This window comes from Brachyistius frenatus, unplaced genomic scaffold (genome assembly GCF_029030835.1).
Source record: "Brachyistius frenatus isolate BFR_SWC_R1_liver_20210118 unplaced genomic scaffold, ASM2903083v1 Contig_43, whole genome shotgun sequence".
In the NCBI taxonomy this organism is placed as follows: Eukaryota; Metazoa; Chordata; class Actinopteri; family Embiotocidae; genus Brachyistius; species Brachyistius frenatus.
In genome coordinates this window covers 2,810,418-2,838,257 of record NW_027210642.1, presented here as the reverse complement: position 1 = coordinate 2,838,257, position 27,840 = coordinate 2,810,418, and the positions used below count along the sequence as shown (strand labels likewise).

The 27,840-nt window shown below is 42.3% G+C and overlaps 3 protein-coding genes across 8 annotated transcripts; 1 reads left to right on the top strand and 2 right to left on the bottom strand.

The window, feature by feature from the left end:
- Window positions 1–961: 961 nt before the first annotated feature.
- prkacaa (protein kinase, cAMP-dependent, catalytic, alpha, genome duplicate a) lies at window positions 962–15,597 on the bottom strand. 2 transcript variants are annotated; one of them, XM_069702967.1, is made up of 10 exons: window positions 15,353–15,597; window positions 7,424–7,485; window positions 6,874–7,002; window positions 5,892–5,990; window positions 5,720–5,802; window positions 5,505–5,631; window positions 5,290–5,385; window positions 4,964–5,086; window positions 3,363–3,527; window positions 962–1,930 (listed from the first exon to the last, which is right to left on the bottom strand). In XM_069702967.1, exons 1-10 carry the CDS (start codon window positions 15,396–15,398, stop codon window positions 1,805–1,807), a joined length of 1,056 nt encoding a protein of 351 aa, XP_069559068.1. In that variant the 5' UTR covers window positions 15,399–15,597; the 3' UTR covers window positions 962–1,804. The 2 variants fall into 2 exon arrangements, with proteins under 2 accessions (XP_069559068.1, XP_069559070.1); XM_069702969.1 differs by lacking the exon at window positions 15,353–15,597 and adding an exon at window positions 9,961–10,214.
- A 1,123-nt stretch (window positions 15,598–16,720) lies between these two features.
- Window positions 16,721–22,202, bottom strand: asf1ba (anti-silencing function 1Ba histone chaperone). Of its 2 annotated transcripts, none has more exons than XM_069702965.1 (5): window positions 22,120–22,202; window positions 21,810–21,925; window positions 20,886–21,001; window positions 20,288–20,464; window positions 16,721–17,696 (listed from the first exon to the last, which is right to left on the bottom strand). In XM_069702965.1, exons 2-5 carry the CDS (start codon window positions 21,916–21,918, stop codon window positions 17,505–17,507), a joined length of 594 nt encoding a protein of 197 aa, XP_069559066.1. In that variant the 5' UTR covers window positions 21,919–21,925; window positions 22,120–22,202; the 3' UTR covers window positions 16,721–17,504. The 2 variants fall into 2 exon arrangements, with proteins under 2 accessions (XP_069559066.1, XP_069559067.1); XM_069702966.1 differs by lacking the exon at window positions 22,120–22,202 and adding an exon at window positions 22,034–22,104.
- A 1,381-nt stretch (window positions 22,203–23,583) lies between these two features.
- On the top strand, window positions 23,584–27,819 carry crb3a (crumbs homolog 3a). Of its 4 annotated transcripts, none has more exons than XM_069702964.1 (5): window positions 23,584–23,844; window positions 24,098–24,180; window positions 24,502–24,706; window positions 26,386–26,429; window positions 26,528–27,819. In XM_069702964.1, the coding sequence occupies exons 3-5, from the start codon at window positions 24,616–24,618 to the stop codon at window positions 26,732–26,734; spliced, it is 342 nt and encodes a 113-aa protein (XP_069559065.1). In that variant the 5' UTR covers window positions 23,584–23,844; window positions 24,098–24,180; window positions 24,502–24,615; the 3' UTR covers window positions 26,735–27,819. The 4 variants fall into 4 exon arrangements, with proteins under 4 accessions (XP_069559065.1, XP_069559063.1, XP_069559064.1 ...); XM_069702962.1 differs by having other exon boundaries at window positions 24,092–24,180; XM_069702963.1 differs by having other exon boundaries at window positions 23,827–23,862; window positions 24,092–24,180.
- The last annotated feature ends 21 nt before the right edge of the window (window positions 27,820–27,840 follow it).

Here is a 27,840-nt window from a genome sequence, read left to right as displayed (position 1 = left end):
CATTTGGTCTGCGATTGTCTTGCATCCACAGAAATAAACTTGGCAAAAAAACAAACAAAAAAAAAAAACAAAAAAAAAAAGGGGACAGCTTTAGGAGAGCTTCCGTCGTTTAATGTGTTACATAGAAAGCTGGAAAATGGAAACAAAACACTCCCAACAGTCCTAAAAATTTGGTCGGACTGTGAATCTATGCGACGGTGTTACATGTAGGGAACGTACATGAGAAAGGGGGGACAAAAACAAAAACAAAAACAAAACAAAAAACAAGGTGAGAAGCACAAGTGCAGTGACAATTATCTGCAAACTGTCGTTCCATAATTGAATGATGAACTTTGACACATTTAACTGGGTCTTGTTCCGTCTTCAACAGAGCACTGGGTGTCCATTTTTAATATTAAACATGTTTCTCCATGATCTCGGGTACCTCAGCGCAATGCTCTGCCATCTTTAAACGTGATATTGTACAAAAATAACATGCACATGTCGTTGAAACGCTTTGCTACTGTTTTGCGTATTAAAATCCACCACCATCATAGTTACATACAGAAAACGTCAATGTTCTCGGTTTGCAAATTTGGCAGAATTTATATATCCGTTTATTTCTGAAATCTTGATTCAGTTTCACAGCTATGAGACAATGTTGAAAAAGATGGATATTTCATGTTCTCTATAATATATATATATCAATATACATGTATAAATGTACTAAGAATTAAATAAACAATAGTCAGGAGTGTGACCACAATGTTAGCTGCTGCTAAATCACAGCTTTTTAACCCACCCTTGAGCACTAAATAACACACAAGCACAGAGATTGACATAAAAAGGACAAAATGATCACCAATAGGATTTTTTTTCTTTTTTAAATGCTCTAATAAATTCAGCTAAGTGAAAGACAGACTTAATTGCAGACCTCATGTTACTCCTCACAGGTCGGTCTGGTCCGTCCCCTCCCTCCCCCCCCCCCGAAAAAAAAAGAAGGATTAAAGACCTGGATGAAGTTTACGGTGATAAATCGTTTTCACTGATCAAAGAGGTCACCGCTGCTTCAACCGCGAGCAGTAGAGTGCATCATCCACCCAGTAATCATGCCACATGGAGCAGACAAAGGCAGGTGCAGAGAGGTTTTCAAGCTTTTCAACTAAACGGGCACGAGGGCCGACGCCGCCAAAGCTCTGCACCAATGCGTCCGACACAGTTTTCCAACCAGTTGGCATTATGATAGGCACATCTGTTGGACTTGGTATTGCTTGGACAGATTCAGGATGGAGAGACGTAGGGGCGAGGGGCGAGGGGAGCCGGGGTGACAAGATACAAACGATCACTCTTGGAGAAGCTTGTAGAGAGGGCCTGTTTAAAAAAAATAAAAATAAAAATAAAAAAAATAGGGAAGCCTAGCAGATTCAGTACCTTAACAGAAAATCGATGCCTCAACCTGCAAAGACTGAAATTACACCATCAGAAAGATACAAGTCTAGCCTGTTCTTGTCGAGCCCCTGCCAAAAACACAAGAGGGATAAATAAAAATGAATCGGCAACAGTTGAAAACAATCAGAAAAGGCAACACTGCTGGTTCTGTTGGACCTGTCTTCACTTTGCCTATCTTTCAGTCGGGGGGGGGGGGATTTTACATTGTTTGCCTCATCACAAATAAGCAAGTTAGCAGTCCACCATAGTGCTTCCTGTCTTCAGACCCCCTGTTACTCTCTAAATCCGTCTCCCTCTCTCTTTCTTTCTTTCTTTCTCTCTCTCTCTCTCTTTCTCTCTCTCTCTCTCTCTCTCGCCATTACACATGGTTGGGAATCTAGAACTCAGCAAACTCCTTTGCACACTTCTCAGTGAAGGAGACTCTGATTTCCTCTTCCTCGTAGTCATCAAAGTTGCTTGTGTCACCGGGGCCTTTGCACTTAGGAATAAAGGGAGCTTCCACCTGGAACACACAGGACAGTAAAAATCATGAGAGCGCTGCAGCGTGGTCAGATGGAGAGCAGCGAAGCCGTAGTGCAGAGGTTCCCGAGCCGTTAGCAGGTACAGTCTCCCCAAGTTCCACTTCCCACTGCAGATGCCAACCAATTTTTGGACCGCATCGAGCCAACGTCGCCGTTAATATCGGCCACGTCACCGTTGCGGGCTAAAGCACGGGGCACATGTTATTTCCAAAATGTTTTTATTTGATCGTCCACTCATTTTTACAATCACTGCAATGCGATGTGTGAATGTAATAACTCTTGTCTGTGTCAGAATAAAATAAAATGGCAATTGTTTGAGCTCGGGCCAGCTGGAGTGTAAATGTCGAGCCTTTCAGCAAAGCTTTAAAGTACCACCGGGTGGAGCCTCTCGTACCGTCAACAGTACATGAACCGCAGTTCGGGAAGCGGTGCCAGAGCGTGCGCCACACACTGCTCAATGACATCAGAAGGAGTCCCAGGAGATAGAGGAAAATTGAAAACAGATTTGTATTAATTTATAGTTGTACAGAGTGAATGAAACTCATTAAAGAGGGAGTCAAACGCATAATATTAATCAAGAAATCGCACATGAATACTTGGATTTCCTAATCACACTGCAGGACGAAGTGTGTGATCATGTGCGGTTATTTGCTTTCCCTGAAGGCAGCTCATCTATTTTAAATTCATCTGGTAATTTCCTAAATGTCTCGGCATGAATGTCATCCACTGCCAGAAACAAATATGAACCCGCTGCTTTCATTTGCATCATGTGTAGACAGACGCAGTAATATTGATACTAAGAGTAGGAGTTCTTTCTGTTCACATAAATCATGACATCAAGAGCGATCTCGTTCTTGTGTTTCTTCTTTGCACCGTTTTTAATAGTCTGTGTCTTGATCAGCCTTTAAACACCGTCAGCACTCCTTACATTCCTGACCGTCTCTGTGTGGCAATTTTCACATATTTGGAAAATGTTTAGGTTTGAAAGGGGTCATTACAATGTGCTTTTTTTTTTTTTTTTTTACGAGTCCCTTCTTATGTGAACTCCTTTGACACCTGTGACTGGCTTTACGCACCGAAACCCGAGCCTCTTTGTGTTGATATTATACTGTCAAATGGGGGACTTTGTTCTACTACTGGTCCATTTCAGAACTTCTGAAATTATGTTCTGCTGTAATCTTTCTGAATGTACCAGCTATCGTGTTTCACGTACTTTTCATCAGCCTCCAACGCAATAATATGGCTGCGCAGAGGACGCACAGATGGTGTGAAATTACCGTCGACTTTTTCCACTGACCAAAGTCTCATCAAAACCCATCTTGCATTGCCAGCATCTCTTTCTTCTGTCCTCTATTTGAAAAAGGGAAAAAGACTCTACCAGCTGCATTACAACTAAATGAAGGCTGAACTCACCTTTCTCTGGTAGATGGCAATCCAATCAGTGGTGGCAAACCACTTGTGGCCCTTGATATCATTGACTCCATTCCTGAGGTTGCCAAAGCGCTTGGTCAGGTCCACCTGCAGCAAATTTCTCAGCAGGTCCTTTAGGTCTGAGCTGAAGTGAGAAGGGAAGCGAACCTGCGAACGGTAAGGGCAACGTTAAGTGCGTGTTGTCAAGCCGCAAGCGTTTTTTTTTTTTTGCACATCATGCGACGGCTGTACATTAGACTGCAGGACTCAATCAAGCTACGACGGCGGTTTTAAGAAGCAAATGCCCGTATCTCCCCAAGTGCACAGGGTGTTTTTCGCTGTGATTTACACGTAACTATAGTGACTGTGTGTTTGGGCTTTGCGTGCTTCCAAACTTGTTCCTGAACGACTCCTGCGCAGCACCAGGGACATGACTTCATGTTGAAGTTGGATGTGACTTTTCCATTTTTCTTCAATCCCTCTGATGCTGGAGCCATATTTGTTCACAGGTTTCAGGACGACAGTTGTTTGGCAGTTTTTACTGCAGTTACATGATTTATTTGTACATGACAGTAATGTACTGGATGTACCGGATAGATTGTCAAGTCGGCAAACCTTCTCGAACATGTACGGTGAAAAAACCAGCACACATGGTAGTCATCAGTTATTCTTTTGCAAATGTGCTCAAAGACCAACATTAAACTAACCGTGACATTAACGAAATAGAAACTTAAAGTGCCGAGCTGTATACGCTTAGTGAAAATTTTATCTTTCAAATATATTAACAAAATAGGCAACAATAATAAAGTGTTTTTTATCAACAAAACCAGAAATTAGGATATGTTCAGTTCAAGAGGTAGTTTCACATCACATCATATCAATTAAAGTAAAATTAAACACCAAGAACGTATTTCAATGCCAAGGAGAGAAACTGGTGACAGAATTTGAATTTTCCTACATTTTGCTGATGCAATGCTGCCGAAGAAAATTAAGGTCAGTTAATTAGACACCTAATTTTTCTATACATGATGTCAAAGTTAAAGGCATTTAAGAATGTTATTTACTTAAAAATAAAAATGTCTCTGATTTCTTAGAGAGACTCAACTAGTCTTATAGATCAATTCTCCTTAAGTTTTAATCCATGCATAGCCACCACGATCATTCACGAATTTAAAAGGTCACATTGTATTTTCAGTCTTGATATAAGACAATATAAGATTGTCTCACCACCACACCGTAGTGCGTTCTTCTGAATAAAAGGTTGGACGGCAGAGTGTGCTAAGAGCGGACATATGACATGAATGCGAGTTTGTGATCTCACAAACTCACGACTCGTACAAACGTCAGAGTGTCTGAATACGGGCTGTGTGCATTTCTTTAAAGGCTGAGTGTTTTAACACTTTTACAGTATTTATATAGCGCGGAGACTTGCTTTAAAAGAAAAAAAAGAAACAGAAATCCTAATTTATACAACATGGGACCTTTAATTTTTAGATTGCCGACTATATCTGGCAAACAACAGTCCTTGGTTGAGGATAAGTGTAAAATTATTTTGACCTCTAAAAATGAAAAGAGTTATTAAAGGTAGCCATCTTGAAACTCACCTTCCCTGATACAATCTTTTCGTAAATCTGAATAGGCTGGTCTGCGAAGAAGGGGGGGTACCCAGCGGCCATCTCGTATATCAGCACTCCCAGAGCCCACCAGTCCACTGCTTTATTGTAACCCTGAAAAAAAACACATCAGAAAAGGGGCGTCAGAAATGTCTTCAAACAAACTACAGAGCTGCATATTGTACCACAGTTCTCAAGTGAATGTGACAATGAAATGGTTTCCCAAATTATGTTTCACGTTGATCCGATAACTCCCACAAAGCCACTGCCACATAAAAGGACAGCACTGCTCACCGTGAGCTGAGCTCAGCACTCACCTTACTGAGGATGATCTCTGGCGCCAGGTACTCTGGAGTCCCGCACAGCGTCCAGGTTCGGCCTTTCACTCTTTTCGCGAATCCAAAATCTGTTACCTAAGAAACAGTGTACAGCTCAGAGTGCTGGCCACACTGAACTAAACTAACTGAATAAAAATGGTTGTTTATGGCGATACATTTTTTATTTTTTTTATTTTTTAACTTGCAATCCTTGCCTGTATGTAACCTTGTTGGTCGATGAGCAGGTTCTCCGGCTTCAGATCTCGGTAGATGAGATCCAGTGAGTGAAGGTATTCAAAAGTCAGTACAATCTGGGCTGCGTAGAAGCGGGCGTGTGGTTCACTGCGAAACAAATAGGCCTCAATATTTACAGTAAACCAACAGCACATGAAAAATATTTAAGTCGCGTTAACTCAAAAAGTGGACTTACCTGAATCTACCGATCCTCCTTAAGTGCAAGAACATTTCGCCCCCAGGCACATACTCCATTATCATATACAGATTACTGTTATCCTGTAGAGAGAAGGAGACTTTTACTGTGGCATCCAAAAACAAGGTGAACGTACTTTTAGAGCTTAACGGGTGAAGACCTGAGCGCGTACCTTAAAAGAGTGTTCCAGTCGCACCAGAAAGGGAAAGCTGACGGCTTGCAGGATACGTTTCTCGTTCAGTGTGTGTTCTATCTGCTTCAGCTTCACTACCTGCGAGACATCAGAGAGGAGGTGTATTCAGGAAAAATGCCGTCAACATGGTTAAGCGAGTTGATGAATACTTGATTACTGCATTTACTCTGCTTTTCTGTCATTGCACAACCAAAACAGCATTTAAAAGACACATTCATTACCATTCAGTCAGTAATAATCTGTAACATCAGCATGTTGTAAAGATTCTCAAGACACTTCAGCACGTGTAAATCGCATCAATAATGCGATCTTTTTGAGATTCTAATATTGATAATTGTTATTTATTCTTGGTTCCCCTAATAATGTTTAAATAAAACATGGTAATACTAAACCCATTTATCGGTTGGCCAATTTTAGACGATATTGGCCTAACACAGATATATTGATATAAACATGCATGTTGTCCAATATGTGGCGATATGATACTTTTTACAGAGCATAAAGAAGAAAAAATGGCATGGGTTAAATTAGAAATCATTCTATTTTTTTTTTTTGTGTGTGTGTTTTTTTTTTTTTAATCTATAGTTCATTATTATTACATTTCCTGTTAAGTTCTCCTTTTTGACTGCACTGGCGTAATTTTGGACAATAAAAAAAATCTATTCCTTAAAATGTAAAATATCGTGTCTATTTTACACAACTGTGGCACGAGTGCTTGAAAACCACAGTTCAGCCGTATGATACGTTCATATCTTTTTTTTTACTCCCCAATATCGGTGTCGGCCCCCCCCAAAAAAAATCAGTCGCATTCGAGCTCTAATTAATACTGTCTTGTTATGAAAATTATACAAAGAGGCATTATCACCAGAAGAAATATAAACTGGGACACACAAGTCAAGCAAAAAATCATTCATTTACCATGCTTTAATCTCTCGAATGTGATGCATCGAGAATACTGTACCTTCTGTTTGTCAAGTATTTTCATGGCAAAATGCTGGCCCGTCTCTTTCTGTTTAACCAACATGACTCGGCCAAATGAACCGGTTCCTAAGGTCTTCAAACGCTCAAAGTGGTCCAATGCCGCAGTTTGCTGAAGAGCAGAAGAAAATGTCAGATATTTGTCGAGCAATGCGGCACGGCGGACACTGCTATAAACATGAACTAAATTGCAATAAAAATGTATTTGAAAACGGAGTCATGTTGTTTTAATGTGAATCACACACGCTGCCTTTCATCTGAGAAAATATTAGACGTGCACACATGGTTAAAATGTAAATATGAACTGTATTAATGTATTCCACACGAGCCCAGCAGAGGGCGCACTGCTCTCCTAAAATAAATAGGAATTCATTAGTTCAGTGGCAGGAAGGAGCATAAAGAGAAGTCAAGTCGAGATTCACTGTGAAAGAAATGATCACACGAAGGAGTCTCAGCACTCAAAAAGAACTACAAAAATAAAAGACCGACTAAACACACAGAAATGATTAAAGGGAAATGGAGGCAAGTCTCACCTGTGCTGGATTCTCCCATTTCTTCAGGAAATCTTCTTTGGCTTTGGCAAGAAACTCCTTCACTGAAAACCGAAAGAGAGAGATGTAAATGATTTTATGTAATAGTTCAACCAAAATCTAATCACCAAGACAGAGAGAAGATCACAACTTGGTGTCTAGAAAGATATTCCAGAAAGTGAGCATGGGACCCGTTATATGCACGCAATGTACATCAACATAAATACTGTCAATGAACTGGTGACAGTCTGCATTCCTCTGTCTTCTCATCTCGGGCTCACTTCTCTGACAACTCAACCATGAGAGAGAACAAGATAAACATCCGGCTAAATTTGTGAATTAACCGAATGCTAAAAATAAAATTAAAAAAAATCCTGTGCAGAACTGACTTTAAAAAAAAAAAAAAATTATGATTTTCCAGTAAAACACCAAAAACAAAACACAAAACCACACCCACATGGGAGTACGAGTGGGTGACATAGCCCTAAATAATATAAAGATATTTCAGGGGATTTCTGCAATAGTAATATTATTGATTTTATGTCGGCAAAAACTTAACCGTTTTTTTTTTTAATTCAGTGAAATCAAAACCAAAATGATCTCTCGGTTCGTAACTTTTTAGAGTGAGATTCAGATTTTGTATAAATAAAATGCAGCTGCTTTCAGCCATGCTTGTCGGTACTTCGCGCAAGTTAAGCACGTAACGTAGGTTATACTGTTGTGCTGCGTAATGCCATGATGTCAGCATGTCAACCAATCAAAATATTGCTATCCTCACAGAATGATTTCTTTTTTTCTTAATCATATCAAAAATCATACGGATATCGTTGTCAATGATATGGCACACCCCCACACAGGAGGCACTAAAAGGTCCTGGAGTGGATAACTCAAAGAGTGTAAAGCCTCAATCCTATCTACAATTTGTTACTTGCAGTTTCCACTGTTGTTCATTTACAGTCCAGATAACAACCTGAGCAGTTTTCCATCCCATCACGCCGCAAAAAAAAACATTTTAAGCCGTCTAAGCACATGATGAGAATTCTCTGATGTGTCACTGAGGCCTTCAGGGTTACGGGAGACAATCTCATCTTCAGAAGCCCTGCACTTAAATTAGACCGCCTCGAACGCATCGCTGTAGGATAGGAAGTAGATATGGAATAATAAATAGATTTTGGGCTAAGAATTCAGTTTAACACGAGGCTACGATGCAGTAAGAAAAAAAAAAAAAAAAAAAAAGACTCCTTTTCCAATTCTAATTCACAGCTTATGATGACGTGCAAAAAGAAAACACTTGGCAACACAAACACATACATGCGATTATGGACCAACAGACCCTTCTGTGGACTGATTATGACAACTTGGCACACATATTGTCATATGGAGAAGTTAATTTCTCCTCCCTTATCTTTATGAGGCTAATCACAGTGCTCTGTGGGAACATGCAGATAACCAGCCCTTCCTCATTCCTCCCTTACTGTCTGTGCACTCGCCTCGGCAGCGGACGTAGCGCTGCCATTTCCACTGCTGGCGCTGCGCACGGGACGGGTGGAGGTTGTAAATGAACTGCTGCTGACAGAAGGAGGACGATAATCGTAATTTACTGGGTTGCTATAGTGACTATCAAGCGAGAGCGACGGTGAAAAACGGCTTCTCTTTAAATTGCAGAGGTCCAAATGATGTCGTCAACAACGTGGACACGAGATCTCCCGAACACAGGTCTCGATTTAAGGTGAAAATTATGGATAAGATTCGTTGGCTACCTTAATACCTTGATCTGCTGAAAAACAGTGGTACAGAACGGTGTTAAGCCTTTCAGGATAATGTGGAATTTCCGTCTGCCTAGATAATCGATGCAAAACAACAGCCTAGGGTACAGTTTAAATAAAGCCAGTCAGCTGTCAATAGCTAAAGTGCTTAGTAATTTATTCATCAGCTTTGTGATATGAGTATTTAAGCTAATGGGCTTTTGGATTGATAGTTGAATCAAAAACTGAAACGAATAATACGATAATATAGAAATTATCTTCACATAAATGTCTCGCGCAAATATATGTGCATCTCACACACGCGCACGCACGCACGCACACACGCACACACGCACACCACTCTAAACTACACAAAAGCATAATCCTCATCTCGCTAATGTGATTTCCTGCAAATTCTCTAAAGACCAGCAGCCCCAACAATAGGACGGGAGAAAGCCAGCGAGAACAGCAAAGACCAAAGTTCACGTAAACACGTCGAGAGCACTGTTGCTCCCACAGAGAGAGATGGAAGCAGAACGGTCGCCGGGGAGAAAACATTTCCCGGGAAAGTTGCTCAACTTCCACTTCCGAGCAGAAAAGACACAAAAGTGTAGCTCGACATACTGTAGGTGCTGGGGGAGACGGGAGGTGGGGAGGGAGGCGGGCGGGAGGGGAGGGAGGGAGGGAGGGTGGCGAATCAACGGAAGTCTTCATTCAGTCCCTCTTTCCGTTAGATGCAGGGATTCCACGACTAAAACTCTCTGAAAGACTTCCCTGCAACCCCATATTCCTTACCATCCGGGAGGCCTACGGGTACCTCTGGTGCCGCCGCGGCGTCTGCCGAGCGCGACCCTGATTCGCTCGAGCGCGAGGACGGCTCCCTCTTCCCTGCATGCTTTCTGGAGCTCTTCCTGTCACACATTAGCCCTGCAAAGTATCCCCCGTACTCCTTTCCTCGGCCTCTTCCTCACAGCCACTGACTCATGACCTGTCCTCCCCCGCTGAGCGCGCTCCGGTCAGATCGGCCGACCCACACATCCACAAAAAAAAAAAAAAAAAAAAAAAAAAACAGTCGAGTGCCCTTGCCCGGCAAATGTGTCTTCAGTATTTCCTGCGACCGTCCCTTTGCTGGAGACCAAATTCAAAAAAGTAGCATCCACCTCCAGCGTGCGGTCAAACGTAGCATGGAGAGCAGCGCTGAGCCCGTTACACTCGCGCAAATCAATTGGACCCTTGCTTGGTTTGTATCAATATTTATTCTGTACACAAAGTACTCTCTCTGCTGTTCCCTGGCATGTCAAACGCACACACACACACACACACACACACACACACACACACACACACACACACACACACACACACACACACACACACAGAGGCTATATATTGATCTAAACAGGGGCATAATCAGCAGGGGGAGGGGCGTGAAACACTGGCTGGTATATTTATCCAACCCAGAGTTGGAGTCCTATGGAAAACTAGGCCTAAGTAAAAGACCCTCGAGATGAACTGGACGCATCGAGATGCAACTCAAACTTTCCCTAATTAGCAGAACCAATCAGATGCCACATCCGCGATGAAACACTTTCAGAGGCGATCTGGGTGTTTTCGCAAACATAAAAGTGGCACTCTCGGGAGACGCCAGCAGAGCAGCGGCACGCAAACCACGGTGAAACGTTTTTTTTTCTCCCGGCCCGAATGCACCGGAGAGTCTGTGTCGTGCCAGTGCTGAATTGATCCTCCAAAAAAAAAAAAAAAAAAAAAAAAAATCAATCCTCCATCTCTCCCCTGGGCCTCACTGGCCCACTCTGACGCAGGAACAGAGGGGTTATATTAGGGCGAGCTGACCGACATTAAACTGCGAAGCGCGCCAAATTAGGTCTCGGTCTACACCAGGCCTTGTTCGGACAGCATAAAGGCCCACGTGGTGCATCAGGAACACAGTCAGGAGGGCAAACACTGCTTCGTGTAAACTGGACACACGTTGACACGCCTGTAAACGTGAGAAACCAATTTGAGTCGTCAGCTGATGACAGGCCAGGGGGGGGGGGACCTGTAAAGTTCCTTTATATTCTAGTGTCCTGAACAGACTTGGCTCGTTACATTACTGAGCAGCTCGGGCACAGAGGAGCTGACGGTCTTACACTTTCATGCACTGTTCACTTCCATTCAGTTGCATTTTGAAGGAAGGTCAGGTGCAATCGGCCAAGGTCGAGTGAAACCGGCAACGGAGACCCTTGTCGGAGCGGAGCGAGGTGTTCCAGGTGGCGTTCCGCGTTCCAGGCGGGACCGAAGGTCGCCGTCCGAAACCGAACGAGGCGCTTCACACCGGGAGCGTAACCGGTCGGGTTTTCTTTTGACGTTTGCAAGGTTGTGCACTGTGACTTTATCCCACCGGGTGATCCGTGATGAAATTGCAAATGTGCGTAAAATGGACCCCAAAAATGTGCGCGACACAGATGCCGATCAATCTACGTAACGTTGGATACTTAAATCATAAAAATAAAAAAAAGATCGCGTCCCCTCTGCTCCACGCACATTACTGTGCCACGCTCTGTTCATGCTCAACAGGAACAGCCTCTGGAACTTTTTGATGTACCCTTGTATATGACCAATGAACACGCATATATATATATTTTATAGTGTTTCTGCTGTTACTCTGGGTGCCCTCGTTTCCGTAGCACAGTACTAAAATATGACAGGACTTCAGACGTTATAATGAGTAAATAATTCCAGCGGCACAAGCTGCAGCTTCAGAAGACCAACGGACACAAGGATTCACACTACGGCTCCTCCCAACACACGACCACCGAAGCTACGGTTCCTCGTTCGAATCACCAGACGCCATCCTCCGTTTTGCTCGGCGAGCTGCTGGGTCTCAGGATCCTTCCCGACGAGTGTGCCAGTTTTGCCGAGTCACCGGTTCAGCGCCGCGACAGGCGGTTGATCGGCATCTCGACAATTAAAAGTCCACCGGTGACCGGCGCAGGCTTATAACAAAGCCCCTTTAACTGGAGACGGGAAGTGATGAGCGATCCAAAACACAAACCTGCCCCTGTTACACAAAACCAGCTGCGTTGCAGCGCAGCGGCAGGACGGGAACCACGCGGATATTTATAGACAGAAGGAGCTGCACTTGGACAGAGCGCCACCTCGTTATATGGTCACACTCAAAACACGCACGATTAAACACAACCATCCTTTTGTCGCACATGGCTGTCGGTGTGGTCTTTCTCAGATGTCTAAACATATTTAAAGCCGTCAAACAGTGACACGAACCAAGACAGACTTGCAGACGGACAGAGCCACGCCAGTCAGAAGGAGAGGGACACAAAAGTGTGTGTGGAACAAAAGTAAAGAATGTGTTTTCAAACGGGTTCATTATTACATTATATTATAACTGTGCAAAATAGGGAACAGACGCGTGCTTCCACAGTAACAACAGAAATGCCTTCCTTAGCTCTGTAACTGGAAAACAATAGGAGACAGAGTAGAGACGAACAACATGCTGCTCTGACTGTGTGTATTTGTATACATGGACATATGCACGCACGTCTCGGCTGCGTGGCCATAAATAATAAACCAGCACAAGCAATGTCTAGCAGTATAAAAGATCGCTCTTCCGAACCCGTCAGGCACGCAAGCTCGCCAGGTCACGAGATGAATTTCATAACCAGCATTATCACGAAAACACAGCTTGGTTATCTGTTAAACGCCGGAGCCTCTGCTCAGCCTGCGACTGGCTAAAGCAGCGGGACATAGCATGAACCACAGCTCCACCCCCCCTCACCCAGCACCAGAATGACAACTCACTCCAGCGGCAAGCCTCTAGCTCCTCCTGTGGTTGGACATGTCTGCCTTCTCCAGTGCCTACGTCTCCCAGACAGGGCCCGGCTCAATGAAACAGCCTTCCTGCCAGCTTGTGAATAACAGACATCATGCAAGGCTGGAGGGAGCCAGCTGATAGCCTGTGTAGAGTGTCCACACTGCGGTACTCGCGGATGTTTGGCCAAGCGGGCAAATCCACAAAATGTAACAACAACGGGCCTAAACTTGAAGCTATCCTGGACGGCTGAGTGTGTTTGGTTTACAGAGCAGAAGAGGCGATGACCAACTGTGCAGAGCCTGGGCTGGACCTTCCTTGCTCCTTCACTTCCTGCTGCAGTTCAGTGTCTGTCCGCCCCACTTCTTCCTGTGGGCCAGAATTCAGCTCTGTATACCGGTGCAGTGGCTCTCCGCTCGTCTTCTTCCAGCCCGCACAGATCACGGGCGAGAGGTGCCGCACACCCGAACCACCTCTCAATGCTCCGATTCTGTTTTCCGGAGAAACCAAAATGGGCTGCCATGTTGTCCTTAATATCGCACTGCTCTGTGGAAAATTACGCTCCTGGGTGTGGGCTTTGGACCCCTGGACTTCACCCGTCTCTGGGGATCAGGGTGGACCCACGGCGATCAGGCTGATAAGGATGTGAAGCATAACGCACGAACAACCCTCCCAGCAGCTGGGCCTCCTCTGACCCCGTTTTCAACCTACTAATCCTCCCACTTACACTACTTCTTAAAACATTAAAAACAAAACCTTTGTCCCGTGACACCTGAAAGCCATGGCCGTGTTACATGGGTTACCAGTGACGGGTTAACGCTACAGAGAGACTGGAGGCCTTTCTTCGCACCTACTCGCTACCAGCAACAAGGAGCTGACGCTCATTTCGCAGATACCCGTTCAGACTTTGCACACTTGAGCGTTACTTATGGTGTTATGGATAAAAACATTAAACAGCGTCCTTCCAAGTCTTCTCCAGGACCAGTGATCCGAAGTGGGAAAAGGAAACCTAAATGTTTGGACTGAGTCAACAAGCACTTGCATAAAGAGAGAGACAATTTATCCCACCAATTCCAAGTTAAACCCGAGGTTTACACTGTTTATAATTACCGTGTATGTCGGTAGCTTATGCTAATGTTCCCTTATTTCTTTCTTAAAAATTTGACTCTAATAAAAACTATAAAAAAATAAGAAAGTTCTAGAGGGGAGGGGAGGGCATAAAAAAAAAAAAATACAATTGTCCAAGAGAGCAGAGCATCTTTTTCCACATCGGGCATGCACGTACACTCAGTGACACATACAAGTCCCCTTGTTCTAAATGCTCCTCATCACATGTTGTTCAAGAGACTCCTCAACTCCCAAGTTTCTGCCTGGAGAGGGATCACCCGCATCATATGACCCCCGTCCTGGTGGCTTTCTCCTTCCACTGATAACAACCAAAGTCGTCTCGGCTCACTTACTGTCAAACACAGTCTGCGGGACTCCATGCTCAAGGTTCAGATTGCACGAAGAGTCAACTCGTCACCTAATGAAAAACAACCCTGAAAAGATGTGTGCGTCTCCCCTTTTTGTTTTCAATTCCTGTATTTCATTTTTTTTTTTTTTAAACAACAACAACAACAAAACACACACACACACACACACACCCTTTTCTGAACACAAGAGGTATATCCAGAGGTGATTATTTTAAAGAGGCCACACACACACAAAAAAAAAAACCCACAACTCCACACACAGGTTTAGCTTTCCAATGTTGTTGCAGTCTTTCATAACCTTATGAGAAGAGAGAGAGAGAGAAAAAAACAACAAAAAAAACCCATCTGGAACACATAAACCACAAGGAAACCTATGACTGTTGTATAAGGCTACTTGTTGTCATCTTCGCTGGTACCTCTGAACACAACCCGGGGCACTAAATCACGAGCTTTTCCAGAGGACGAGCAGAGAGAGAGAATGAACAAACACGCTCAGCTGTTCGGTCTCCAGTACTGGACCTGTGGACTCCCAGGAAAACAAATGGGGCCTCAAGTTTAAAGCGTGCACGGTGGGGGGGGAGAGAGAGAAGAAACAAGGTATCTCGTCATGTGGTGTTGAAATTAATACTCAAATCACTTTATCATATTAAAAAAAAAAAAAAAGGTGTTAAAAAAACAAAAAAACAATGTAACATGGTGCCATTTGCAGAGGGCCTCGGTTGCACAGCTCAGGTGTGAAGTTGTACTTGGTTTTTTTTTTTTCCATGCCGCTGCAGGAAATACAGGAAATGACTACGGTGAAATGATCTAACAGGCAGGCGGGCACAACCGAGAGAGAGGTGGTGGAGGTGGAGGTGGTGGTGGTGGGGGGGTAAAGGGTACTCACCGCTCTCCATCTCATTGCCCTTCTTTGCGGTGGGCGTGTTGCCCATGATGGCAGGCTCGACGGTCCCCCTGGACTCGGAATGAGTTGTTTTGTTGTTGTTGTTGTTGTTTGTTCCTGTACAAGTCGCTGAAGTGATGCTGCAGGTCTCGCTGGACTCAAATGAAGCTGACAGCTAGCCACGAGCTAACGGCTATCATTATTGAACTTACAAAATGTAAATGGTGTGTGTCCCTCCCTCCCTCCCCCCCCCCCCCCCAAAAAAAAAAAAAAAAAAAAATACCTAGTCCACTGCCGAGTTTCGGAAAAACCCCAGCCAAGCGAGTATATATATATATATTTATATTTATATATATATATATATATCCAAAGTCTGCACCTAACGCGCTGGGTTAGCTAGGCCAGCGGATGTTAGCTCGGTTTTAGCGATAGCTCGTCAACTTCCAAGGGAGCGAACGGGGGGAGGAAAGGAAGATGTCAGTCGGTTGTCCTTTTATTTCCGGAGACGGTCTGGTTCATCCAGCCCGGACTCAGATCGTCGAAAGCTGGGGTTGTTGTTGTTGTTGTTTTTTCTTCTTCTTCTTCTTCTTCTCCCCTCCTCCTCCTCCTCCTCCTCCCGTCTTGTCTAAACGAGCAGGGCTAAGCGTTAGCTTCCAGCGTCCCGTATCCCGGCCTGATGGTAACCGAGGTGCTAATCTCGAGGCCTTTACAGTCGAGACCAGGGAGGCGAATCTGGTGTCCAGGTTGCTCTTCTTTTTCTTTTTTTGTGTCCAGCCGCTGCTTGTTAAAACGGATGTCTCTCCATTCGTATCTGACCGAGCCGTCAAGAGCAATGGCTTCCTGGAACCGACCACCTGATAGCCGATTCCTCAGATCAACAAGAACCCTTCCATTAATCTTCAGACCGCAAGGGAAACTCCAGTCGTCCATCGACCAGGTCCCGCCTTTGCTCGTCCCCGATTGGCTCCGCGCACGGACGCTGGGCGGTGACAGAAGTCACGAGTCGAGCGCCGATTGGATGAGCGCTATCGCGTCCAATCGTTGCATTGATGCGATTCGCCTGTCAAAAAAAAAAAAAAAAGCTTTGTCCCGCCTCCAGGACTCGCTAGCACCCAATACGCCCCATTGCTGCAACCGTGTTTATCTTCTAGCTTTAAATGATCAGCTGTTTGAATTTATAGGACTGAATTTATCGGAGAAGATAAACCAATCGCACATATTTTTTCAGTCGTCATCCTACTTGCAGTCAAATATTTTCCAAAATGACTAGCTTAGCCACCCCCTTTAGCCGACCAGTCTGTGATTGGGTGTGACGTGAACACAGGCTATTTTTAGTAAAATGTGAAAGTATGAGGGGGATACTCACTGATATTTGTGTTACACAGCTGGCACTCAATTGTGTTTTACTGTATAGTGATAAAACGATAATACATGTACAGATACATACTTAACAATGGCATGTGTTTTCCGGTTAGACTCATTTTGTAATCACGCTTGGATAACATGTGCAAACAAAATAATCCAAGTAACTGGGAGGGACACGCTGAGGTTATTCATACGCAGATACAAAACAAATACATTGCTGTTTTATTTGAAACACAAATATTGCAAACAGGAGAAAAACAAAGGGTGGGGGGGGGGAACAATGAGGAAGTTATATAGCCCATCAAAAACTCCACAATCTAATTGGGGAAAAGTTGAAATACAATTTGAACACAAAACATAATATCAGATTATGAAATTCTTGCACAGCAACATATTGAAATTTATTTGCCTATTGCTTCAGGGCCGAAATCCTCTTAACTGGGTGTAAATCCATTCTGCACCAACAAAAGGAAGGAAGGTGAATCAAACAACAGCTTTCTGTTACAGTTCAGTTCAGCTGCATCTTTTCACAGTCGCCGTTTCCTTTTCAAGGAGCTACCCATCTATTAATAAGAATCATCCAGTAAGATGTTTATTATCTTCCATGGATTTGAAACCCAAGTTGAGAGTCCATTTTTGAGAAGTTTCAGTGAAGTAAGAGCAGCTGTAAGGCAGGGATGTCTGTACATCAATTTATCCACACTAGAATGTCCATAGGCATTCTTCAAAGAAAAGGTCTCGTGCTGTCAGTTGTCACCTTTTGGGCGGGGGGAGGAGGCGGGGGGCATCTCTATAAGCAGTCCATAGAGTTATCTGGCAGTATCCCCAAAGGTGGGGCCTTTCCTGGGAGGCAGGATGGAGGGAGCATGGAGTTTGAAGAAGGATCCACATTTTCAGAGTCTTCCATTCGCTCTGCACAGCCCTCCCAGTTTATGTGGAATCTGGTAACACGTGGGTTTGATGCCAGAATATTTCTCTGGAGCTGAAAAGGAAACACACAAAAAGAAATACCCAGTCACATTCACCTCTTGATATCATGGTGCGAGGTGTTCTTATATGATTGCATTTACTTGTACAGTTTTATCAAAAACAGATAATATTGCCAATATTTCTGAATGTTAACGTGGTATCTGAGTGCAACTGATACAAGCGATCTAACCATTGTCGTAATATTATATTAAAATGCACGGTACACTTGCCTGTCACAGGGATCTGTGTGTAATAACTGGGATTAAGAGAAACACAATGTCTTCCTAAACATTTAACAACCTAAATGGAAACACTGGGATCACTTGAAAACCTTTAACATTTCACAAATTGATTTTTGATTTTATACACTTTATTAATCCCCGAGGGGAAATTTCTTTTGACTGATTATTTTCCCTTTCGCTGTAGCTTATATGTGCAATTTCTACACGCAAAAATACACACGCTACTATCCGGCACAATTACATCCCACTTCACTTATTCTCCATAAAACAGGGTAACAAAGGATGAACCCAATGCTACCAAAATCTGTTTATTCAACAAGTAATCACAAATAGCTGTATATTAACCTACATGAAACTACAAATACAACAAGCTGTAACCAGTGTAATCCCTCATAACACTATTTTCTTTTGCACCTGTGAGTGAAAGTTTTCGTTCCAAATGTCAGCCACCTTAAATATGTGACACCTACAATCAAAATCCTTTGTTATTACAGCAAAACTCACAGCGGCTTATGACTGAAGTTTCCATCTGAATGAACAAGACTGCTCACAGAATAGTAAAATATCTACTTAACAAGTTACATAACCAAGGGAATGTGATAATCAAACAATCAGAGCATTTTCCATTCCAAAGGGCAAGCTCGGCCTGGAATCCAGGATGCATTAGTGCACCATGCTGCTCAATGTCTGCCTTTCTATTTCAATAGTTATTATAACTCAACATCACAGAGTGATAAGAGTTATCTAGTGTACTCTGTCTTTCAATTATCTTTTTTTTTAATTTTTGTATGTCTAGATTATGTATTTTTGAAGAAACGTTTTAGTTTGACTTTTGTTCTTTGAAGAGACCACTAGAGAACACTAAACTGTATATTGAAGCTCATGAAAAAAACATTTCATTGCAATTGCTACAAATGAAACATTGTTAATTTTGAAGGGAACAGCAGTAAAAAAAAAAAAAACAGCCCCTGCAGCGAACACATAAGAATGAGTGTTCCTTCAAATGTTAATTCACTGTTAGTTGTTATTAAAATATGGTAAAAAAAAAAAAAAAGGAGCAGCAGAAGTCGTGACAAGATATCAAAAACCAAGAAAACATCCAGTTAAAACTGCACATCTGGGAGGAAAGGAAAAGCAAAACCTTCAAATGACTGCATAGGAGCTGGAGATTTACCATTCTATTATGCACTGTGACGCACAAACAGGGTGCACATGGACGAGTCATCAGGAGGAAGCCTAATCTACAACTTTGTCACAAAATTCAATGTCTGACATAATCAAAACAACACTTGGATTGTTTTGGAAACAAGTGTTGTGGAAAAATTCGTACAATGACCAAAGGTTGCTGTGTTTGGAGAAACAAGACAAGGTCAAAACTTAAATTTTTGGCTGAACCTTATATGAAACGCTAATTGGCTTTGTTTTGAAACAAGAGCCTTTCAGGCCGTTAGGCTCGGAGGAGCGGCAGCAGTCATTCGGTCACTGCACCAAACTGCAGTGGTGAAGAGCGGGCTGAGATGTAATGTGGCCTATCCATCTCCAATGGTCATGAACTTTCAGTACATGGGACATAAAGATTGAGATTGCAGAGTGGCTTGGGATCCCCCAAACGAGCTGGAGTAAGATTAGGGGAAAAAGGACGGCACTATTTTTCTGTTTTGCCGCTGCCGCCGCCACAACCTTAATGAGACTAAGTGGTTATGGTGAGATTAACTTTTCATTTGAAATTCACACAGTAATCTTTATCACTTGGTCACTCGTTCAGTGACTGGTATTTGCGTTTATCGGGCTGGCCCGGCTGTTGCAGTCAAGCCAAAAATGGAGGAGTATCTGATGTACGAAGACCTTTCTGCTGTTTGGCACAGGGGTAAAAGTATTCTGCTGTTCGGGTTATGCTGTTCCCAGTAGCACAGGAAGCAGTGCCACTAAATATTTATACTAAATATCAGCTAATTCCAGGTGAAAATGCAGCGTAAGTTAAAAAGTAAAACTGAAAACAGGCTGGTCTCTACAAGAGGAAAATTATCTAAAGCATACCTTAAACTCCACCTTGACACTTCTTCAAGATATGGGGGTGTTTATCGAGAACTAACTTAGCAGGGTGTTTCAACTTTTTTTTTTTTTTTTTTTTTTTTTAATGTTTTTGCAATTACTGTATACATTTTGTTATTAATTTTCAAAGTTCATGAAATGAATAGTGATATTTGAAGAATGATTCATTTTTGATTTGTGCGTACTGCAAACGGTATATTTACTTCAAAAAGAATCAACAAGTCTCCCCAAGTCTTGCACACAACTGTGTTACCGTCCACAGTATTATTTTACCCCAATGATATAAAGTTAAATGAATGATTTGTCTGACCTGTGTGTAGTCTGGCTTGATTGGAGGATTTTCACGAAGCTCTGGGTCCGTGTACTCGTTGTTCACATAGTAACCGATGCGAATGAACTCCTGGCCACGGTATGTGCAGGTAATCAGCACTACAGTTACACCGACAGCATCGCTTTCAGGGATCAATCCGGTGTTTGGAGCGTCGGCCTATTAAACAAAAAACAACACAGGACATGTAAAATTTGATAAGCATATTACCTCCAGTTTGGCAATAACTGCGGAGCTGCATTATTGTCATGTAGCCAGATGAATCGGTAGTGAGAACAGAAACTGCAGGATGATCTTCAAATGTGTAAAAGTGGCAGATTGTAATATTTGATCTGTTACTTAAAACGCTATGCAGGTGAGAAAGAAAACTGACCAAACCTTTACAGGCAACATGCCTTTGCTGATTTGCAAGGTATAATAGCAGGCTGCAATTTCCAGTTGAATGAAAAAAAAGTGACAGACAGTTCAAGTATAAGCTCCATTAGGACATGTTTATGATGCTGAAGCTCAGCTAAACAGCATCTTTTCAAGATACAAACTTGAGATAACGCCTTTAGTGTCATGTGTCAACCAAACGCACCTGAAAAACAAACATATGTCTGCCAGCAGGTACCGGGCCAACCAAGACGGAGTCGAGGACTTGGTCATACTCTTCACTCTCTGCTGAGCCAACGTAAATGATCTTCCATTCCAGGTCTGGAAACAAAAAAGGAGGCTAGTGAAGTGATGTTTCACAAAAAAAAAAAAAAAAAAAAGCTGAACACCCCACCACCCCCGAAACCTATTAGATGATGCATTTTAATAAGTGCTGATTACAAGCTTTAAATATTCACTTTTTTTTTTTTTTTTAACTGCTTGCTTTATGTTTTTACTGCAAAGTGTATGGGGCGACTGCACTCTAAATAAAAACGTATTGATTGATTGAATAATAACTAAAAAAAATTTTTTTTTTTTTAAAATGGCCAGAGGTAAGGCTTCTCACATACAAGAAGTTTCTTTCGGTTTCTTATCTATTAATCAAGAAATGCATCCAGATATAGTCGTACACAGAAATGTAGAGACATACAAGACACGTTTGAGTCAATGCAAAGAGCTAAACTGTGATGTGCACACACGTTCATGTTTACAATCCACACATGATCTTTGTTCCAGGCGTGACTAGATGGCAGAGGCCTGCAGGAGGACCGTGGTAGGTGCAAGTTGGGTGCACTTAAAGGTGCATTATCACGAAAACAAAAACAGTAGTCGGCATTAGCCCGTTTGTGCGATTCTCCAAGATGACTTTATTTGGATAACTTTGGAGATATGACCCCCCCCCCCCCCACCACCACCCCACCCTCCCACCCCACAAGCTGCGTCACGTTGCCTTTTAAGTAACTTTGCCTCTCATCATTTAAAATCCAAACCTCTCACAAAGCTCGTGTTGTGTTAGCCGTTAGCTATTTTACAGCCCGAAACCGCACCGGACTGTCGCTTTTAGCCTGCGACGAGCAGCGGTACCCACCTTCAGGGAGGTCCTCCATGCACTCAAACGTTATCTCAAACTGAAAGGGGTTTCCGAAAGGACTCGGGTTATCCAGGACAGCCACATTCAACACCTGTACCTTCGCCATTGTTGCTCTACAAAAAGAAAAAAAAAAAAAAAAAAAAAAAAAAAAAAAAAAGGGGGTCAAATCAAAAACAATCGTTCAAACCGGTTTCTCGGGGAATGCTTTAAATGCAACACACCGTCAACAAACGCCAGCAGAATAATAAGCCAACACAGCTTATGGTTGTATCGGTCTTCCTTATACGACTAAACCCACGCTACTCACTTAATCAATGCTCGATATGACGAGGTATCATTAAATTTGAGAATAGGTTGCCGCTCTCCCGCCGCTTTGACTGTCCTACCCAGGTTTCCCCGCGTCTACGGCAAGCTGTACGTGCGTGACAGAGGGGCCGCCTCCATTAAAACAAAAGGCAAAGTGCCTCTATACCGCCCTCTACCTGCACGACAACAGAAGCCAAGGGCCGAGAAAACCCTGCTGCATGCTTACGTTAGTAACGGTAACTATAAACAAATAATTCCTCTCCTGACTGGCCAAAGTAAACCAAGACGCCAACCGAGTTCAATTTATATTGCATGCTGCAGGTATTTTACAGCTGTTTTTATGTGCTACAGTTTCCATAAATAGCCTACAAGTAAACTTCATGGTGTCCCACCCCAGAGATATTTGGCCCAGTTCAATCCAGTACAATATAACGTAACCTTGAAAATGAACCTTGAAACGGTATTCTGCAGAACAGAAATTAATATTATACGCTTTAACTTCACAAATATTTATTTTAAGACTATTAATGTGCTGTCATTGTACATGTGACACCCTAATTTGTGTTTGTAGTCTCTCCTGGCAGCTGATTAATACAGGATGTCAAGCAGTAAAATGTATTGTTGTCAAACTTAATGTACAGGTGCTCCGCTGGCCAGCGGATCAAACCTGGACAGACTTGATATCAAACTTGTCGTCCTTTCAACAAGAATATTTCACTATGTATATGATGCTGCAGTGACTGACTTAAATGCAAGAACAAATGGAAAATACAACAAGACGGACCGCCACTTGTTGATGGATTTTCTTCAGTGCCATCTTCTTGCAGTAAAATTGTGTTTCTATTTCTATTTTTAAAATGTTTTTAAGTAATTAACATGCAATGACTCAACATCCCAAATATTCAGTGATATTACTGCCTCTTTTCCTTTCCACAGTTGTACATAACGAACTGATACCATCACTTTTTGGTTAATTTAGACTTTGTGACTCTATAAAGTGTCAGACTAATGAATAAATTACTGTGAATCAAACATCAAATTATGATTCCTGAATATTGTATTGCTGAAATACTAACAGACAGCACAAACTGGCACTGGGCATCTCGTCATTGTGTCTCAACGCTGTAGTAAAGAGTGATTTTCCACAGTGCTTTTTAAGAACGCCTCAGTTTTCTCACACAGTCCACATGAAAGTCTGACCAGCACAGATTAAGGCCCGCGTCGAGCAGCCTACATTTTCTTTGCCCCTCTGAGTCTGAGAAGGGGAGATTAGGGTGAGGATTAGAGTCCACTGAACCAGCTGGTCTCCGAATTCATCCTTCAAATATCTCAGGAATGCTGATATCCTTTCTCATATGATGGAAAACGTGAAACCTGATGGAGGCGCTATTTCGTGCCACCACCACCACCACCACCATCAGCAGCAGCAGCAGCAGCAGCCAGGTTGCTTAGGTGGGCAGGGAGTACAGTCCCACACATTGTGCTTCTACAGGTTGGAGCAAGTGAGAGAAACCTAGCATTAGAGCCTCCTCACAACACTTTATATATCAAGTGTCAGAAGATGATTCGACATAAATGAGATGAAAAGTTCTTGTCTATTTGAAGGATTTAAAAAAAAAAAAAAAAAAAAGATATGGCAACAGGAGAGATCGGCCCAGCTCTGCTTCAGTAACCTGCGCTTTTCTTCGACTTTTGTACAAAGGAGGATCTGTCCGCCCTGCTGCAGGTAGATAACTGCGCTCAGGTAGTGTAACACGAAACTGAACCATGTGACCAATGGCGATCTGAAGAGTAGACGGGGGGGGGGGGGGGAAAAAAACTGCTTTACATAAAAGACCAACTGAGGATGTAGTCCGATACTGAAGGACCCATTCAGGTGTTTTAGTGGCAGCAGACGAGGCTACTCTGGATTTAAGATGTTACCCGTAGTTTTTCAGCGGAGTGATATTTGTTGCACTTTCATTTATGACAAGGTGAAGCGGAAGTAATTCATTCGTGAGGAATCAACCTGTTTGATGTTTTCCCGTTTTGCTTCGACCATCTGAAAACAGTCGGATCAAAGGTATGTGTTAATTCAATTTGTGGAAAAATAACGTCAGCCTGCAATTATACTATTGTTATGATAACAACAATAATAATAATAATAATAATAATAGTGCTGCAACTGATAGGGGGTTAAACTTTAAAGCTGCATTACACAAGTGCTTTTAATAGCCTGTTATTTTCCTGTGGTGTGAGCAGGTTTCATAGTGATTCAACGTCAGGCTGAATGTGACTCAGTTGTTGCTGTTATATCTGCCTGACACAACTTAAGATTAGTATACAGGAGTGTCAGCTCAAAAGGATGTTTGCCTTCAAATGACTGATAATAATGTATCTTCAGCTGTTCAAGGAGGGACATAAATCCTGACTTTGTCCCAATGAAATGGACCCAAGCTGATGCCCCGAGCTCCCAGTGTGTGCCCTCCTCACTTGGGCCTGCAAGTGACGGGGAGAGATGGCAGCCTGTGCGGATGTGCTGCCCGCCATACCTGGAGTCGTGCTTTGGAGTGTTTTACTGCTGGTGCTGAGCAGTAATCCTGCGTGGGGTGAGTTGGTAGCCAGCACTCCCATACAAATCCTTCTGACCACACCAACACTCACGCACACACATATACACACAGCATTAAATCCTATAATGACAAATAAGAAAACTTAGGATACATTCTTAGGAAAATCTCAGACGTGTGTGGGCTTGTTGGCATTTTGTACGAACATTAGACTGAGAATAAAGACACTGCACGGTGAGTAAGAGATATTTACTGTTCGCCTTAGCTTATCATCAGTAATCGTGCACTGTACAAAAGAATTCAATTTCACAATGTATTCTGCTTTCTTTTGTAGCCATGGCTGCCCTCTTCTGTCACCCATTGCAATTTCTTATCAAGTTGCACTTTTGTCCTTGCACAGTTTACTATTTACCCGAGTTAATGATTGACTCAGAAAAATGGTAGGGGAGGGGTTTTCAAAACTAAACGTGACTCTTTTAAAGCTGAACAATAACAAAACGACAGTAGACTAGATTTTTTTTTTCCTGTTCTATATTTTCAAGCAGTGTGTTGTTTGACTCAGCAGTTTGTTTTAGCCGCAGTACACTCTGCTCTCCCGAGCCCCCTCCTTATTTGCTCTCCTGGCCAAGTAGTTACAATGTAGTTTCATGATGTAACTTAGTAATCACACGGCTGGTCAGGGCTGGTAACAACAGTGGACTGCTGGGTCATCTGGAAGACTTATCTGTAGCCTAGAAAGTGGGCAGTGACTTCTCTTTTCTGCCTATTTGGCCTGTGTATTGAAAATAAAATGTGAGGTTTCATGTTAAAAAAAAAACACACACATTTAAATGTGGACCATGTTGTATACAGAAACCTACTGAATATTTAAGTCAGTTGTTTTTTTGTGTGTGCATTTTTGCCTTATGGGCATACATTTTTTTGTCCATTAGTCATTATTGGACTCACAAACACATTTTATACCATATTTTAAAGATCCCTCTGTAGGCCTGCATTTTGTTAAAAGTGTACATGCAAGCAATAGTTGGACATAGGGAAATATTGTTGTTTGCTTTCTCACTGACAGTTTGATGAGAAGCTTATAGCTTGACAGTGAAACTGGAAACAATTTAAATGACTTTCTAATGAATCTAAATTAACTTTGTATTTCATTATGAAAATTGAATGGGAGTCTATGGAGCCGGAGGCTTTTTGGAACTGCCCCCTAGCTGCATTCGGTCGTATTGCAGGTGAAGGCACTTCCGTATTGGCCTCATTTTTCAGACCCAAAAGCTATGTCCACTTTTATATATAATCTATGTTTTAATCTGAACTGAAACAGAAATGTAAAAACAACAATTCACCGTGTTACAGGAGGTTATGTGCTGGACTATTTCCTTGCCAGAACCTTTGATGCCTGGAAACTGGTCCAACAAACCCATTACATTTGGGGAAAATTTCAAACTTCTCATTTAAAATCAACCAGATTACAGGCAAAAAAAAAACTGGTTTCTTCAGTGGTGAACTGTTTCAACAAAAAAATTTACCAGCACGAGCCAAGTTAAACTACTAGTTAAACAAATAGCAGATTATTAGTTAACTAGGAAATTAAGTAAATAAATAACTCAATAGTTGACCGGCAGACAAGAAGGCCATACTTAATTGTGTGAAGTATGCACAGAGCAGTGAATTAGCCTGAGAGGAGTTTTTGATTGACAAATTTCCTGATGTTTTCACAGGGAATTACACTCTTCCAAGAGGTACCCGTTCTAATAACGCTACAGTGAGTAAAAAACTTGAATCATGATCACTATAAATAACATTAGAAAGTATCCAATGTCATCAAACGTTGTTAACTGTCTTATGTTTTTCCATTTGCAGGGATCCAACGTTGCAGCTATTGTGGTCCCAACAGTCACGCTGGGTGTTCTGCTCATAGTCCTGGCTGTTCTTGCCTTCTTCTGTGTGGTGAAAAAGAAGAGGCAGACTGAGGGGACGTACGGACCCAGTGCCGAGGAGCACTCTGGCTCACGCGGCGTGGCCGCACCAGACGCATTAAAGCTACCAAAGGAGGAAAGACTCATCTGAGCTTTTGTGCAAAATCCTGAAAGGATGTAAGGAATGGAGTGCAAACACTCGCATGGCAGCGTTCCTGTGAACTGTGCCCTGAATGAAAAACTTAAGAAGAGGACAGAGAGTGATCTTACTGCTGCATTTCAACAAGCACTGCATGGTGCTCTGAGGAGACGTGCCTGAATACATCTTCTAGTGGATTTTTAGGAACAATTGAACAGTTCAAAGAGGTCTGAATAATTCTGCTCAAGCGAAACAGGAGCTGCAGTATTTCAGCACCACTAGTGATTTTAGTTTAGAGATGTTTGTGGCCTTAATATACAATTCATGTACCTGTATTTGTTTTGTTTCTGATTAGGAATTCATAATTTCGCTGAGAACTCTACAATGATCTTTTACCTCAAACTCTATTTTCTTTTACTTTTCAGTGCATTTCATTTGAAAAGGACACAGATGCACAAATGTCTTTTTTTTAAATCATAATAATGGATGTAATCAAACATGTTAACATAATGAAAATACTTTGGATTTTCAGGAACCTAATTTGTGGTAGAAATGAAGTTACACTTGGAAATCAAGCAAAAGCAAACTGTTGTTTACACTTTGAAGTATTCGTTGAGAAATCGTTCTAAGTTAAAGCCACATTACCTAAACATTTCATCAGATCGACCTGCAGCACATAACTGATTGTAATCAAGCGGAGATGTTTTACATTGTCACGGCATGTTTATTTATGCTTTTGTCAAATAAATAACAGAATATTTGTATAATATTTTTTTGAACTTTATAAAGAATTTCAAAATCTGAGGAGAGCCCGGGAGGAGCAGGAAGAAGTTGCTGTCTTGAGGGATGTCTGGGCCACCTGTGAGTTTTATTTAAAATACATGATTTTACTGATTATTTACTGTATGCAATCCCAGTCAAAATAAGATATGGGTATGAAATAGGGGAACATAGGAGAGCCTAAAAAGTTTACACAGCACCGCAAAAAATGTAAATAAGCCATGTTTGTGCACTGAGTCATAATATGATAAAACAGCTCTGCAGATAAACACTCCTGCTAGTCAGAGAGTGAAAAATTCAGCCCCTCAGTGTACTGAAGAAGGTTATAGTGTTGTGAA

Bases quoted from the DNA above. Each gene is read 5' to 3' on its own strand.
- asf1ba (XM_069702965.1), bottom strand. From the start codon at position 21,918: ATGGCGAAGGTACAGGTGTTGAATGTGGCTGTCCTGGATAACCCGAGT. The intron at 21,002-21,809 runs GTGGGTACCGCT...TTTTGTTTCCAG, and splicing joins CATGGAGGACCTCCCTGAAG to ACCTGGAATGGAAGATCATT. The intron at 20,465-20,885 runs GTGCGTTTGGTT...TTTGTTTAATAG, and splicing joins GACATATGTTTGTTTTTCAG to GCCGACGCTCCAAACACCGG.
- prkacaa (XM_069702969.1), bottom strand. From the start codon at position 10,087: ATGTGTGACAGGAAGAGCTCCAGAAAGCATGCAGGGAAGAGGGAGCCG. The intron at 7,003-7,423 runs GTGAGACTTGCC...TCTGCTCTTCAG, and splicing joins AATGGGAGAATCCAGCACAG to CAAACTGCGGCATTGGACCA. The intron at 5,991-6,873 runs GTACAGTATTCT...GATGTCTCGCAG, and splicing joins AAATACTTGACAAACAGAAG to GTAGTGAAGCTGAAGCAGAT.
- crb3a (XM_069702964.1), top strand. From the start codon at position 24,616: ATGGCAGCCTGTGCGGATGTGCTGCCCGCCATACCTGGAGTCGTGCTT. The intron at 24,707-26,385 runs GTGAGTTGGTAG...ATGTTTTCACAG, and splicing joins GAGCAGTAATCCTGCGTGGG to GGAATTACACTCTTCCAAGA. The intron at 26,430-26,527 runs GTGAGTAAAAAA...TTCCATTTGCAG, and splicing joins CCCGTTCTAATAACGCTACA to GGATCCAACGTTGCAGCTAT.